The 15,079-nt window shown below is 45.2% G+C and overlaps 1 protein-coding gene across 2 annotated transcripts in view; it reads right to left on the bottom strand.

Annotated features, from left to right (window-relative positions):
- The window catches only part of LOC126198891 (transient receptor potential protein), a 439,251-nt gene that overhangs the window by 42,421 nt on the left and 381,751 nt on the right, over positions 1 to 15,079 (bottom strand). For both annotated transcript variants that reach the window (XM_049935507.1, XM_049935506.1), the window contains exons 18-19: positions 14,213 to 14,480; positions 403 to 737 (exon numbers count right to left, since the gene is read on the bottom strand). In XM_049935507.1, the coding sequence (XP_049791464.1) occupies positions 403 to 737; positions 14,213 to 14,480 (603 nt within the window). The remainder of the gene's footprint in view (positions 1 to 402; positions 738 to 14,212; positions 14,481 to 15,079) is intronic.

Here is a 15,079-nt window from a genome sequence, read left to right as displayed (position 1 = left end):
GTTTTTTAATTTAGTTTACTGCACGCAAGGCAGCTTCTTAAGAGCTGTGCTAAAATGTACTCAAAAAATAAATTAACAATAATGTTCGAGGTAAGTCACTGAATGTTGTCTCGTGACGTATTGACCAACAGTCTTTTGCAAGAATGATTAGCCCACGTTTTCTCGGATGAAATATGGTGTATGCATGCAAATAAGGAAAAATTAAATAACCAGTTGCCCATTTTCCGGAATATTCTGGGAGCTGGGGTAAGCGTTTTTAACTTGCAGGGGCAGTTTTCGAGAAAGAGGGTCTGTGACACCCTGAACATTCCAGTGGTGATATGTGAGAAACAGAGAATGACTGTGTGGAGGGAATGTTGTCTTTTGTGACTATTAATGAACAGTGCAAGGGTGTGGCCTTACGGTTGCCAGCGTTGGAAGCGATCTTGGCGCCGGCGCGCGCCCAGCGGTTGGCAGCATTGGAGGGGGCGCCCCCCGAGGGCCTGGCGTTGGCGGTCGGCCCTCTGATCGGGCCGTCGAACACGTCGTCGGAGCCGCGCACCTCGTCCTCGACGGTGGCGCGCGCCGTGTCGCTGCTGACGCTGCCGCGCGCGCCCGAGTCGTACTCCTGGCGGATCTTGCTGATCTTGAACTTGGCGTAGGCGACGCGCGCCGACGGCGTCAGCGTCGACAGCCGCGGGTTGTACTCCAGCAGCTTCTCGGGGTCGAGGCCCTCCTTCTGCTTCTCGATGATGTACCTGCGGGCCAGACCGTATTACATCCACATCTGCACGATTACTCTGCAGTTTACATGTAAGTGCTACTCTTCTACTCTCGAACAGTGTGCGTGGTAAAAACGGTCACTCGAATCTTTCCATGTGAGCTCTTATTTTTCTTATTTTATTGTGATCATCAAGTCTCCCTATGTAGGCGGGCGCCAACAAAAAAATTTCACATTCGTACGAGAAAGTTGGTGATTATTTTTATTATTATTATCGTATGCAACAATCACAGTAATACACATTTAGCAGAACAAAGAAATACACTCCTGGAAATGGAAAAAAGAACACATTGACACCGGTGTGTCAGACCCACCATACTTGCTCCGGACACTGCGAGAGGGCTGTACAAGCAATGATCACACGCACGGCACAGCGGACACACCAGGAACCGCGGTGTTGGCCGTCGAATGGCGCTAGCTGCGCAGCATTTGTGCACCGCCGCCGTCAGTGTCCAGCCAGTTTGCCGTGGCATACGGAGCTCCATCGCAGTCTTTAACACTGGTAGCATGCCGCGACAGCGTGGACGTGAACCGTATGTGCAGTTGACGGACTTTGAGCGAGGGCGTATAGTGGGCATGCGGGAGGCCGGGTGGACGTACCGCCGAATTGCTCAACACGTGGGGCGTGAGGTCTCCACAGTACATCGATGTTGTCGCCAGTGGTCGGCGGAAGGTGCACGTGCCCGTCGACCTGGGACCGGACCGCAGCGACGCACGGATGCACGCCAAGACCGTAGGATCCTACGCAGTGCCGTAGGGGACCGCACCGCCACTTCCCAGCAAATTAGGGACACTGTTGCTCCTGGGGTATCGGCGAGGACCATTGGCAACCGTCTCCATGAAGCTGGGCTACGGTCCCGCACACCGTTAGGCCGTCTTCCGCTCACGCCCCAACATCGTGCAGCCCGCCTCCACTGGTGTCGCGACAGGCGTGAATGGAGGGACGAATGGAGACGTGTCGTCTTCAGCGATGAGAGTCGCTTCTGCCTTGGTGCCAATGATGGTGGTATGCGTGTTTGGCGCCGTGCAGGTCAGCGCCACAATCAGGACTGCATACGACCGAGGCACACAGGGCCAACCACCGGCATCATGGTGTGGGGAGCGATCTCCTACACTGGCCGTACACCACTGGTGATCTTCGAGGGGACACTGAATAGTGCACGGTACATCCAAACCGTCATCGAACCCATCGTTCTACCATTCCTAGACCGGCAAGGGAACTTGCTGTTCCAACAGGACAATGCACGTCCGCATGTATCCCGTGCCACCCAACGTGCTCTAGAAGGTGTAAGTCAACTACCCTGGCCAGCAAGATCTCCGGATCTGTCCCCCATTGAGCATGTTTGGGACTGGATGAAGCGTCGTCTCACGCGGTCTGCACGTCCAGCACGAACGCTGGTCCAACTGAGGCGCCAGGTGGAAATGGCATGGCAAGCCGTTCCACAGGACTACATCCAGCATCTCTACGATCGTCTCCATGGGAGAATAGCAGCCTGCATTGCTGCGAAAGGTGGATATACACTGTACTAGTGCCGACATTGTGCATGCTCTGTTGCCTGTGTCTATGTGCCTGTGGTTCTGTCAGTGTGATCATGTGATGTATCTGACCCCAGGAATGTGTCAATAAAGTTTCCCCTTCCTGGGACAATGAATTCACGGTGTTCTTATTTCAATTTCCAGGAGTGTATATATAAAAATGAACATCTGAAATTATATACAGTACACAAGTTTTAAAACGGCTCACACTACACTCGGATGTTTGTAACACCAGAGCTCCATAGCTCTAGTGACATAAATTTTTCTGTTTTGTCTGTTCTACTTTCTATTATTAAGATATTGTAAATATTGTTTGATTGCATTAATAGCACAAACGTGTTCACTCTTTTCGGTGTAAAAACTTTGATGTAATGGTTTGATTCTATGCAATGTAGTGTATCTATCATTTAAATTCGTTGTATCAATTGGAGGGAGACAGAACTTACTGTGTGAAATTGTAATTTTGTTTAAATAATTTTTTGTAGTAATGTTAATATGTGCAAATGTTCTGTTTTGTTTAATATGTTTGGTTACTGTTATGTAAACTGCTGCCCTTTACTTAGGGTTCTTAGTTATTTCGAGCCGGCCAGGGTGACCGAGCGGTTCTAGGCGCTACAGTCTCGAACCGAGCTACAGCTACGGTCGCAGGTTCAAATCCTGCCCCGGGCATCGATGTGTTTGATGTCCTTAGGTTAGTTAGGTTTAAGTAGTTCTAAGTTCTAGGGGACTGATGGCCTCAGACGTCAAGTCCCATAGTGCTCAGAGCCATTTGAACTCAAGTTATTTCGTACGTAAATATTGGTGTGGTTCCCCTCCGGAATGGAACTTAGTAGCGTGCGCAAAATGTGTTTGGCGTAGGTAGAAAAGGTGGAACTAAGAGTCAGTCGGGGGTGAGCTACCAAACTATCAACTGCTCATGTAAAAGTTGTGTATTGTGCAGGTTTTGAGAAAGACTTTTCCCGACGCTTTCCAATGCCTTGGATGGAAGGATAGAGAGCTGGAACTATTATGGAATTGGTATCTATCATCGCCACCAAGAAACGACAGAGTCCAGCAATTCTATCTGTAAATCCACCTACTAACATGCAATCGCCACCACATTGTGCAATCACTGTAATGGAACACTATAGTAATGTACAGTGAAGGATCAGCTCATTGGATGTTTTAGTGTGCACAAATATAAGGTAACTTATACTTGAACTCTTATACCTACCTTGATTTTCTATTCCTAGACACACAACCATTTAGGGTCCTTCCCTTGCTAAAGTGATTACCGAGTGCCCTTATTGAAAGAACTGAGTAATATAGTGAATAATACTTCCTGAAAATAAGTTTTCTATTAAAACTGCTGCCGGCCGAAGTGGCCGTGCGGTTAAAGGCGCTACAGTCTGGAACCGCAAGACCGCTACGGTCGCAGGTTCGAATCCTGCCTCGGGCATGGATGTTTGTGATGTCCTTAGGTTAGTTAGGTTTAACTAGTTCTAAGTTCTAGGGGACTAATGACCTCAGCAGTTGAGTCCCATAGTGCTCAGAGCCATTTGAACCATTCTATTAAAACTGCTTATTAAAATTTTGTTACTAACTTCTAAAATGAAAGTTCTCAAAACTGGAACTTAAAAAGTTTTGCTTAGTAAGTGATCACAGTGCATTCTGTTGAAAATCAACCAAAGGTGAGCTATTGTCTTATAACCACATAAAGTTGTGTTCTACTGCAGTAAGAGTTGACAACTAATACTGTTGAAGGTTACATGTTCCTACTTGTTAAGGGCTTGTTTCTTTAGTGTATTGAAAGTGTGCTTAGTATGCTCGGCTACAGTGGTCAAGATTAAGGGCCCCCTTCCACCGAAAGTAGTTCAAATGCACAAACTTACTTAGCTATAGCTAGTTTAAAATACTTTCCTATGAAGTGAACTTCTGTACAATATTGGACTCCCTTGTGTATTAAAAGTGCATATTAAAGGTGTAACAGGATCAACAGTTTGTCTATTGTGCTCATGCTACATAACGATTAATAGAAAGACAACTATCTATGAAAACAGTAACTTCTTTATTCAAAAGACAGTGAGAAGTAATCCATTAGTCAATTCCACTTAACTTTCATTCTAAATAGAAAAGTATGTAGCTGACAGAGACTTAACCTATGACCAGTTTATAATTTTGCAGTGAACTACATTTACAATTTTATGTCAGCTAGGAAAATGTTTGAAAAGTAATACTGAACCTATCTCCAATTTATGATTCTACATTGAATATTAATAGTATAGTTATAAAGACCATCCAGTTTGAATAAGCCCTGAAGGTAATAGTGTGTAGTATTATAAGGTTATATTCATGCAAATAGTTTGCTCTGGTCTGGTAGCTCCAACCTTAACGTGAACATACTGTATTCAGGTGCCAGAGTTCATTGCATTGCATTACTCATACCTATTTTCATGAACCAGAATGTCAATCATTCTCATACCTAATTAGGCTGACGACCGTTTTCTTTATTCTTTGAATAGTGTAAATAGGTAAAATATTGTTTGTTACTGTTTAAATATTTACGTAATCTGACTTTCACTTCCGATAAGCTACCTCCGTTAGGTACAACACGGTCAACATAACAAAATTCCTCTCAGAGGGTAACACTGCTGTGTTGCTTTATACCATAGTTACTCTAACAAAATAGTTCCATTTTATGATATGCTTCCCACTTTAAGGTTATGGTATAACAGTAGCAGACGGTAGTGTTATATGTTGATGGACTCGATCCAGCGGAGTGCCTCGTGCAATGCTTGATGGAGCTTCTCAATACCACCAGGGAAGCGTCTGATTGGACATTCATTCACAATGTGGCTCATTCTTTGGGTGTCACCACAGCCACACACACTGTCACTTGAAAAGCCCCACTTGTGCATGTCGTATTTGCACCTGCCCTCTTCAGTCCGATATCTGTTTAACTGCACCCACACCTCCCTCGGTTGGTGGAAGCCTGGAGCTGGAACTGTTGGACTGTGTACAAGTTCGTGGTTTCGGATTCTTGTAGCTTGCCACTCACGTTTCCACTCTGCGTCCTGGTCGAATCCTGTGGATAGCATTTGGACTCCTATTTCATATGCTGTTATTCTAGATTTGAGGCGTTTCCTGTGCAGTGATAGCAAATCGTCATGAAGAGGGATCGAGTTGTTTTCAAAAACTTGCTGACAGAGGTTACAAAGAGCAGTCTTTCGACGGAGGTCTGGTGGTCAGGTGTTTGAAAGCACTGGTAGCCAGGAAGTAGGTGTAGACCGGACTGTACCACTAACTACTCTCATAACTGAGTTCAGTTGGACTTCTACTTTCGCTACGTGCGTGCTTCGGAGCCAAACTGGCGCACAGTATTCTGCTGCAGAATACACCAGTGCAAGGGATGCTCCTCAGAGAACTGATGTGGTCGCTCCCCATGTGCTGCCTGCCAGCTTTCTCACAAGCTTCACTCGTGTTTGTATCTTCTTGGCCTAGTTGGAAAGGTGATTTTTGTGTGTTAAAGTTCTGTTCAGAGTGACTCCCAGGTATTTTGGGCTGTGCCAAGTGGGCCGAGCTGTGGACTGATCTTTGCTGATGAAAGGTGATTAGAGAGGTGGAACAGGCTTACCTCGGTTTTAGAAACATTTGGTGTCAGTCACCATGTCTCAAAATAGTCATAAAGTTTAGTAAGGCTGTTCGTTAGGTGTTCTTCACATTCAGAAAGGTCTTCACTCTGATATGAAAGTGCCAGGTCATATGATAATTCAAATTTTCGGTGACTGAAATTTCACGAGAAGATCCTGCAGCAACGAGAAACGTCTTTGTTTCAATGACGTCCACTCCAAATCCTGTATAATGTCCGTGGCACTCTCTGCCCTATTTCACGATAATACAGAACGAGCTGCCCTTCTTTGAATTTTTTCGATGTCTTCCGTCAGTCCTCTCTGGTCTTTAGATTTGTGTGATTTATCGTGTAAGCGAAATCTAGCGTTTTTCTTCTAGTACTAATGTGTGGATGACTTCTCACTTTTCCTTGTTTCGAGTAAATTTCCACTTTTCACACCATACAGATATCTTGTTTAAATCACTTAGCCATTACACCGCTGCTAGTTGCTGCTATAAATGCTAATAGCTCGCGCTGCGAAGAGTAGGAGAATGCGAACAGGTGTCATTATGACGCAGGCCTATTGGAACGCGCTCAGATTTTCGTAGAAAATTTTAGACGAAAGTCTGAGGACGTGAGAAGACAAGTTTCCAGTTCAGACGTACGACGGCCGGGCGAAACGGTCTCGGCCCAACATTAAAAACTATGCTATTTAGGTAAAAACGACAATAATTTAGTTGTGGGTTTCTAAGAAAACAGGTCACTCTGCGAATAATGAGCGTCCTTTTCCGAGAATGAACCGTATGTAGTGTCCGCGACGGATCAGGAGCTGCTTAATCAACCAGTTTACCGCAGTAAAACTGAATACAATACAGGAAAATGAAGCAATACAGTCTCCAGCTACTTCGATAGTGTCACATCGCAATGCTTTAATGACAGAGGCGTTTCTAGGCGCTTCAGTTTGGAACCGTGCGACCGCTACGGTCGCAGGTTCGAATCCTGCCTTGGGCATGGATGTGTGTGATGTCCTTAGGTTAGTTAGGTTTAAGTAGTTCTGAGTTCTAGGGGACTGATGACCTCAGATGTTAAGTCCCACAGTGCTCAGAGCCATTTTGAACAGAGGCTGGGGCAGTCGGACAGAATAGTCACATTTCTATGTCAACAATGTTTGAAAACGGAATGTACATGATTTCTCCCGCCTACTCAACGCCGTTTCTGTGTTAGTAACTAGGACTGCTCCCGAAGCTGTAGACACTTGTCAAATGACTTATAGCCGCTCTACATACTGTAGTTACTTGTACACTTTCACTGTAAAATTACAGGATGGAAAAATGCAGCATCGAGACAATATCATCTCATAACTGAAACAAATTGAAATAAAAGATTAATTTTGTTGCTGGTACTTACGAAAGGAATTTTCGTTTACATTTTTCAGTATTCTCACAGGATTCAGTAATGTATTCGAACATAATGTGATTCAATTAAAACTCATTCAGTTGTAACGGACGCTAGATTCCACACTTTGTGTGTAAAAACGCAAAACACTGAAAGATGTGCACAATATCGTAATAGTCGTCAACCTGTAGCACCTTAGCTCAAAGTGGTACTTAAAATATGTACATTGAGCTACTTCACACAAATCAAAGAACTTATATATTAAACTGTGTGCTGATGTAAGCTGTCGCTAGCGCACCGGTCGGCAAATAGGTTGCAAGAAGATCGATAGTGGGCGCTGAATCAAGTGGTCCTTGAAGAGAGAGGCCAAAGACAGACTCGCAAGCAGTGCGCTGCCAACGCTCTCTCGACCGCCAATATTCGGATCACCGCCGCAGACTGGAGAGCCCAGTCAGTCACAGACAGTCAGCCCAGTCAGCTGCAGTCGCAGTCAGTTCAGTTACTAGGTCAGTTACTATTCCAGTTGGCATCTGTCAGTTCATGTCACTGGCTATGAGCGTAGTGTTTATAGTGGGACTTGTAGTTCACGACCAGTGAGGCTGACGTGGACTATTACGGAAGGGCTCGTAGCACAGCAACTTACTTAAAGATAGGTAGCTTCTTGTTCTTATGAGTAAAGAACTATGTTAACAAATGTGTGTAGTTGTGTTGTAGGTACAGGACACTGGCCACCAAACAACATCCTCTCTCTGGCTTCCCCTGGTACAGGTATCTATTGTGTCAACGGCCACACAAAAGAACGTAAGGCCAATATCAATAGGATACCTACACTATTTGATCAAAAGTACCTGGACACCTCATGTAACACGAATTGGCCACTCATCGCGAGATGCGGACCTGTCGGTATGAAAGACGGTGCAGAGTATTTTGTTGTCAGCAGAGCAGCGAAACAGCAGGATCGGTCAGCCTGGAGAGGTCAGTGACTTCGACCATGGACTCACCTGATGTCACCCGAGTAACAAATCCATCAGGGACGTTTAGACCCTTTAAAGCTGCCCGAGTCGAATGGTGCTGGTGTGACTGTGAAATAGAAATGCAGAGGAACAACCACAGCTGAAGCAACACCAGACAGATCTCCTGTACTGATAGACAGAGACTGTCGAGCCTTGCGTAGAATGGCTGTAAAAAAGTCGCATGAAATCAGCGTAAGAAATCACTCGTGGGTTCCACAGTTCAGCCAGCAGTCCAGCTACCACAGCGACTGTGTGTAGGGGCGTCAGGTAGAATGGGGTTCAACGGTGGAGCAGCAGCTAACACACACAGGTCTGTGGTCAGCGCTGAGGGACGCTTGAGGTGGTGCAAAGAGCGGTGCCACAGGACAGCTGATCACTGGAAACGAATTATTTTGAGTGACGTATCGTTCCGAACACAGTGGCAGTCCAATGGAAGGGTTTGGGTTTGGTAAATGCCTTGAAAACATTACCTGCCAACACATGTACTGTCAGCACTGAAGTACGGAAACAAACACATTTTACGACTTTGTGCACTGCGTACGGTAGAGGAACAGTTCGCAGAGGATGGATGTTTGTATCGACGTGACATCGCACACTGTCATGAAGCAGCATCTGTGAGGCAAGGGTCTGTGGACAATAACGTTCCTGAATCGGGCTGGTCTACCCATAGTCCCGACATGAATCCAATAGACCATCTTTGGGAGAAGTTGTAACGTCGACTTCGGTCCAGACCCCAGCGTCTCGCATTACCAGTGTCTCTGGTGTCGGCTCTTGAGGAAGAACAGGCTGCCATTCCGCCATAGACATTCAGTAACCTCATTGAAAGTTGTAAGTAGGCTGTTTAGGTTTTTATGTTGGTAACGCCACGTCGCGCTCTATATGAAAATCTCTGGCTGTGCTGTGTGCAGTCTGTGGCTGATTGGCATTGTTGGATTATTCGCTATTGTAGTGTTGGGCAGTTGGATGTGAACAGCGCGTAGCCTTGCGCAGTTGGAGGTGAGCCGCCAGCAGTGGTGGAGCGAGCGCCAATACTACCAGCTAAATAAAGGATTCTAACTACTGAAGGCACTAACTACTGATAGACATAGCAAATGAACGATTTTGATAGAGAACAAACAATGTATTTGCCTTAATAGTGTTCAAAGGTCATTATATATATATATATATATATATATATATATATATATATATATATATATATATCAACAGTGGTGGATGTGGGAAGAGAGATGGCAGAGTTTTGAGAGCTGGCGATCTGGACGTGTGTCCATCAGATAAACGAAATTTGTAAGACTGGATGTCATGAACTGATATATATATATATATATATATATATATATATATATATATATATATTCGACTACATGTAGTCATTATATATATATATATATATATATATATATATATATATATATATATATATATATATATATATATATACTCCTGGAAATTGAAATAAGAACACCGTGAATTCATTGTCCCAGGAAGGGGAAACTTTATTGACACATTCCTGGGGTCAGATACATCACATGATCACACTGACAGAACCACAGGCACATAGACACAGGCAATAGAGCATGCACAATGTCGGCACTAGTACAGTGTATATCCACCTTTCGCAGCAATGCAGGCTGCTATTCTCCCATGGAGACGATCGTAGAGATGCTGGATGTAGTCCTGTGGAACGGCTTGCCATGCCATTTCCACCTGGCGCCTCAGTTGGACCAGCGTTCGTGCTGGACGTGCAGACCGCGTGAGACGACGCTTCATCCAGTCCCAAACATGCTCAATGGGGGACAGATCCGGAGATCTTGCTGGCCAGGGTAGTCGACTTACACCTTCTAGAGCACGTTGGGTGGCACGGGATACATGCGGACGTGCATTGTCCTGTTGGAACAGCAAGTTCCCTTGCCGGTCTAGGAATGGTAGAACGATGGGTTCGATGACGGTTTGGATGTACCGAGCACTATTCAGTGTCTCCTCGACGATCACCAGTGGTGTACGGCCAGTGTAGGAGATCGCTCCCCACACCATGATGCCGGGTGTTGGCCCTGTGTGCCTCGGTCGTATGCAGTCCTGATTGTGGCGCTCACCTGCACGGCGCCAAACACGCATACGACCATCATTGGCACCAAGGCAGAAGCGACTCTCATCGCTGAAGACGACACGTCTCCATTCGTCCCTCCATTCACGCCTGTCGCGAAACCACTGGAGGCGGGCTGCACGATGTTGGGGCGTGAGCGGAAGACGGCCTAATGGTGTGCGGGACCGTAGCCCAGCTTCATGGAGACGGTTGCGAATGGTCCTCGCCGATACCCCAGGAGCAACAGTGTCCCTAATTTGCTGGGAAGTGGCGGTGCGGTCCCCTACGGCACTGCGTAGGATCCTACGGTCTTGGCGTGCATTCGTGCGTCGCTGCGGTCCGGTCCCAGGTCGACGGGCACGTGCACCTTCCGCCGACCACTGGCGACAACATCGATGTACTGTGGAGACCTCACGCCCCACGTGTTGAGCAATTCGGCGGTACGTCCACCCGGCCTCCCGCATGGCCACTATACGCCCTCGCTAAAAGTCCGTCAACTGCACATACGGTTCACGTCCACGCTGTCGCGGCATGCTACCAGTGTTAAAGACTGCGATGGAGCTCCGTATGCCACGGCAAACTGGCTGACACTGACGGCGGCGGTGCACAAATGCTGCGCAGCTAGCGCCATTCGACGGCCAACACCGCGGTTCCTGGTGTGTCCGCTGTGCCGTGCGTGTGATCATTGCTTGTACAGCCCTCTCGCAGTGTCCGGAGCAAGTATGGTGGGTCTGACACACCGGTGTCAATGTGTTCTTTTTTCCATTTCCAGGAGTGTATATATATCAGTTCATGACATCCAGTCTTACAAATTTCGTTTTTCTGATGGACACACGTCCAGATCGCCAGCTCTCAAAACTCTGCCATCTCTCTTCCCACATCCACCACTGTTTATATATATATATATATATATATATATATATATATATATATATATATATATATATATATAATGACCTTTGAACACTATTAAGGTAAATACATTGTTTGTTCTCTATCAAAATCGTTCATTTGCTATGTCTATCAGTAGTTAGTGCCTTCAGTAGTTAGAATCCTTTATTTAGTTGGTAGTATTGGCGCTCGCTGTATTGTAGTAGTTCGAGCAACGAAGATTTTTGTGAGGTAAGTGATTCATGGAAGGTATAGGTTATTGTTAGTCACAGCCATTCCTTTGTAGGGATTATTGAAAGTCAGATTGCGTTGCGCTAAAAATATTGTATGCCAGTTTAGTGATGATCAGAATAAGTAAAGAGAGAAATGTCTGAGTACGTTCAGTTTTGCTCAGCTGTTTGAAAATCAAATAACGTAAGGGGTTTACCAGCACAGTAATTCATAAATTTCTCTAAGGGGAGGTTTCAAAGTATCTGCAGCAGAGTTAAAGCAGTCATGAAGGAAAAGGGGAGAATGTACACTCCCGATTTTGATAACCACTAATAGGTGTCCGGATAATTTTGATCAGATGGTGTACATTACAAAAAGCAATAAACGGAAAAGATACAACATAAAATTGATAACCTGGGTAGACTACTAAAGCTAAGACACTACAACGCTATAATTTAGCCTCGTGCACCATATGCCGTCTTTAAAATGAACGTCACTAATTGTAAATATATAAAATCGAGACAGAAAAATTTAACAAAGTTCTTCGTGTTTCTCTGCTCAGAGGAAGTGAAGTACAAGTAGAACATAAAACGGACGATTATACCAGCATGTCGAGAGGTTATCAGACTCTTTCACAAGTAGGCGCATCCAGTTTCACTACAGCTTTATTAAAATGATCAATTATATGTTGGCCAAAAGTGCTTTTAACGGTTTCCTCTCAGCGAAAGTAAAGAACAACTAACAGCGCTTCAATAATATGTTAAGGAAATAGTTATCTTAGAGTACTCAATAAGGCTCACATATAAATTCGAAACTACTGTATAAATGACAGTCATCGATTTAAAGTAAAATCTAACAGCAAATTTAACAAAAATGCGACTGAAGAGCGTAGAATTAACTTTCTCTAGAAGGTGAAAGCATTATGACAAAAGAACTAAGAGAGCACATCAAATATTTAAATGTGTTGTTGAGTGAAACATGTTGTTGTCTTCTTCAGTCCAGAGACTGGTTCGATGCACCTCTCTGTACTACTCTACATTGTGCAAGCCTCTTTATCTCCGAGTAACTACTGCAACATACACCCTTCTGAATCTGCTTAGTGTATTCATCTCTTGGTCTCCCTGTAGTATTTTTACCGTCCACGCTTCCTGCAATACTAAATTGGTGATTCCTTGATGCCTCGGAACATGTCCTACCAACCAATTCCTTCATGTAGTCGAATTGTACCACTAACTCCTCTTCTCCCCAGTTCTACTCAGTACCTCCTCATTAGTTATGTGAGAGTCTTTAACATTCTTCTGTACCACCACATTTCGAAAGCTTCTATTTTCTTCTTGTCTAAACTATTTATCGTCCATGTTTCACTTCCACACATAGCTACACTCCGTAGAAATACTTTCAGAAAAGATTTCCTGACGCTTAAATCTATACTCGATATTAACAAATTTCTCTTCTTCAAAAACTCTTTCCTTGCCACAGCCAGTCTACTTTTTACATCCTCCCTACTTCGACCATCATCAGTTATTTTGCTTCTCAAATAGCAAACCTCATTTACTACTTTAAGTGTCTAATTTTCTACTCTAATTCCCTCAGCATCACCTGATTTAATTCGACTACTTTCCATTATCCTCGTTTTGCTTTTGTTGATGTTCATCTTATGTCATCCTTTCAAGATACTGTCCATTCTGTTCAGCTTCTCTTCCAGGTCGTTTGCTATTTCTGACATAATTACAATGTCGTGAAATATAACAGCATAGAAATGAGTAAATAAATAAAAAAAACGTTAAATAAGTTTATTTTTCCTACCTTAGACTCATTTTCACGTATTTAATATGTTTCGATTCGAATGGCCTTCAATATTGGGGAATAGTTTTCTTCAGTGGCACTCCTGATACTGTTGTAATGAAAAGTCACTGTCCACTTCCGAATCTTCTTCTTTTTTTGTGCTTTTACCTCGCATAGGCGCGGATCGGCGTAGTTATTAATGGAGACGGCATAGATAATTTAAGGGGCGGCCGAATGCCCTTCCTGTTGCCACCCCGTTACCCCCAGGGACGGAATACGTGTACCCCTATTGTCTGCGTATAACGTTATTCATGTGAAAGTGAGCGGAAGTTTTCTAAACATTAATGAATCGCGTAACTGAGGCAGGACTATGGTGTCATCCTAGTATTCACCTAGTGGGATGGGGGAAACCGCCTAACAACTACATCCAGACTGACCGGAACATCGACCCTCGTCGTTAATCCGGCTGGCAGATTCGATACAGGGTCGGTCCAGCAGCGACCCCGGCGCATTAACGCGTACGGATTCGCTGTCCACTTCCGAATCAAAGAGCACTACAGGTGCAACCGGGACCTCAGCAGCTGAGCTCTGCCCACACTGCTCGAGCGATAGAGATAGAGAATACCCCAAAATTGTGGGCTCTGGGAACAAACTAACTTTCCTCACCGCAACATGAGGTGGCCTGGTGAATGATTAACGAGAGAAGCAGATCCATGGAACATCTCACCACTCCGTTCAACACTGCTTTAGCGGACAGTATGTGCGCGACGACCACTGCAACACTTTCACAAGACGTCCCACGCTTGAGGACGATATGGAGGCGACATTAAGACTGTGATCATAACTCACTGACCTCATACATTGTATTCCTATCGTTGCTCGGTACTTACCGAAGTGTCGATAAGTGACGTGTGGCGGAGGGCTCTTTTGTCGGAGTGAGCGGAACGTACCTGCGTAAACTCTGGCGGCTGCTGCGGCGTGTCTGCGCTTCCGTCGTGGAACCGATGGGGTCTCGCGCCACGGTGTTCTTGCGCACCATGGCGTTCCAGTCCTTCTTCTTGGAGCTGGTTCGCTTCCCGATGGCCTTGGCGATCTTGCTGAACACGTCCTTTGGTCCTCCAGGGCCCTTGCGGATGGCGTCACTCACGATGCCCTCCACGAAGCCGATCTGGAAGTCCTTGAGCAGCCGGCGCTCCATGACGCGACCCTTCTTGCCCACTGTGGAACAGACAGTCCAGTGTAGTCTACATATATAAATGGATATGTGTACGTATGTATCTTCCAGAATACCTGCGGAACGCCTCTAGCAGTTTCAACCATTCTTGATCCATGTGTGTCATAGTACCAGAAGACAAGTACTGTGAGGGTAAGCCGTCCCAAGATCTTCCCATTTTTGGAGGTGGGGTGAGAAAGCAGTGATACCTGAACATCACTGTGCAACGCCTGGGCCAGTATCTTCCACATAGTACGAATATGACTTACTACCTGGAAGAAATACCAGGGTGGGGGGGGTTGGGTAGGTGTAAAGCTCCATAAGAACTGTCAGGATAGAGCTAGAGATGGGAAAGAGGTGACTTGTTAAAATAATCGAAAACGATGAATAGGTGTCCAATCCGTAGTATTCGAGGCTGCTAAGGTGAATGGTAACCGTCCTGTTGCAAACTGGACCATAGGGGTGGGACTAGTTGTTCGAACAGGTGACATGGACAGTATAAGTATTAAATGTGTTGAGCTGTTTTAAGCAAACTTGGTACATATGTCATTCACTCTCCAGAAAACAGCAGGAGTAAGAAATACGTAGCACTCCTATGATTGGT

The sequence above is a fragment of the Schistocerca nitens genome, chromosome 8 (genome assembly GCF_023898315.1).
Source record: "Schistocerca nitens isolate TAMUIC-IGC-003100 chromosome 8, iqSchNite1.1, whole genome shotgun sequence".
NCBI classification, from domain to species: Eukaryota; Metazoa; Arthropoda; class Insecta; order Orthoptera; family Acrididae; genus Schistocerca; species Schistocerca nitens.
The sequence above is the reverse complement of the archived record's forward strand: the minus strand, read 5'-3'. Positions and strand labels throughout refer to the sequence as shown.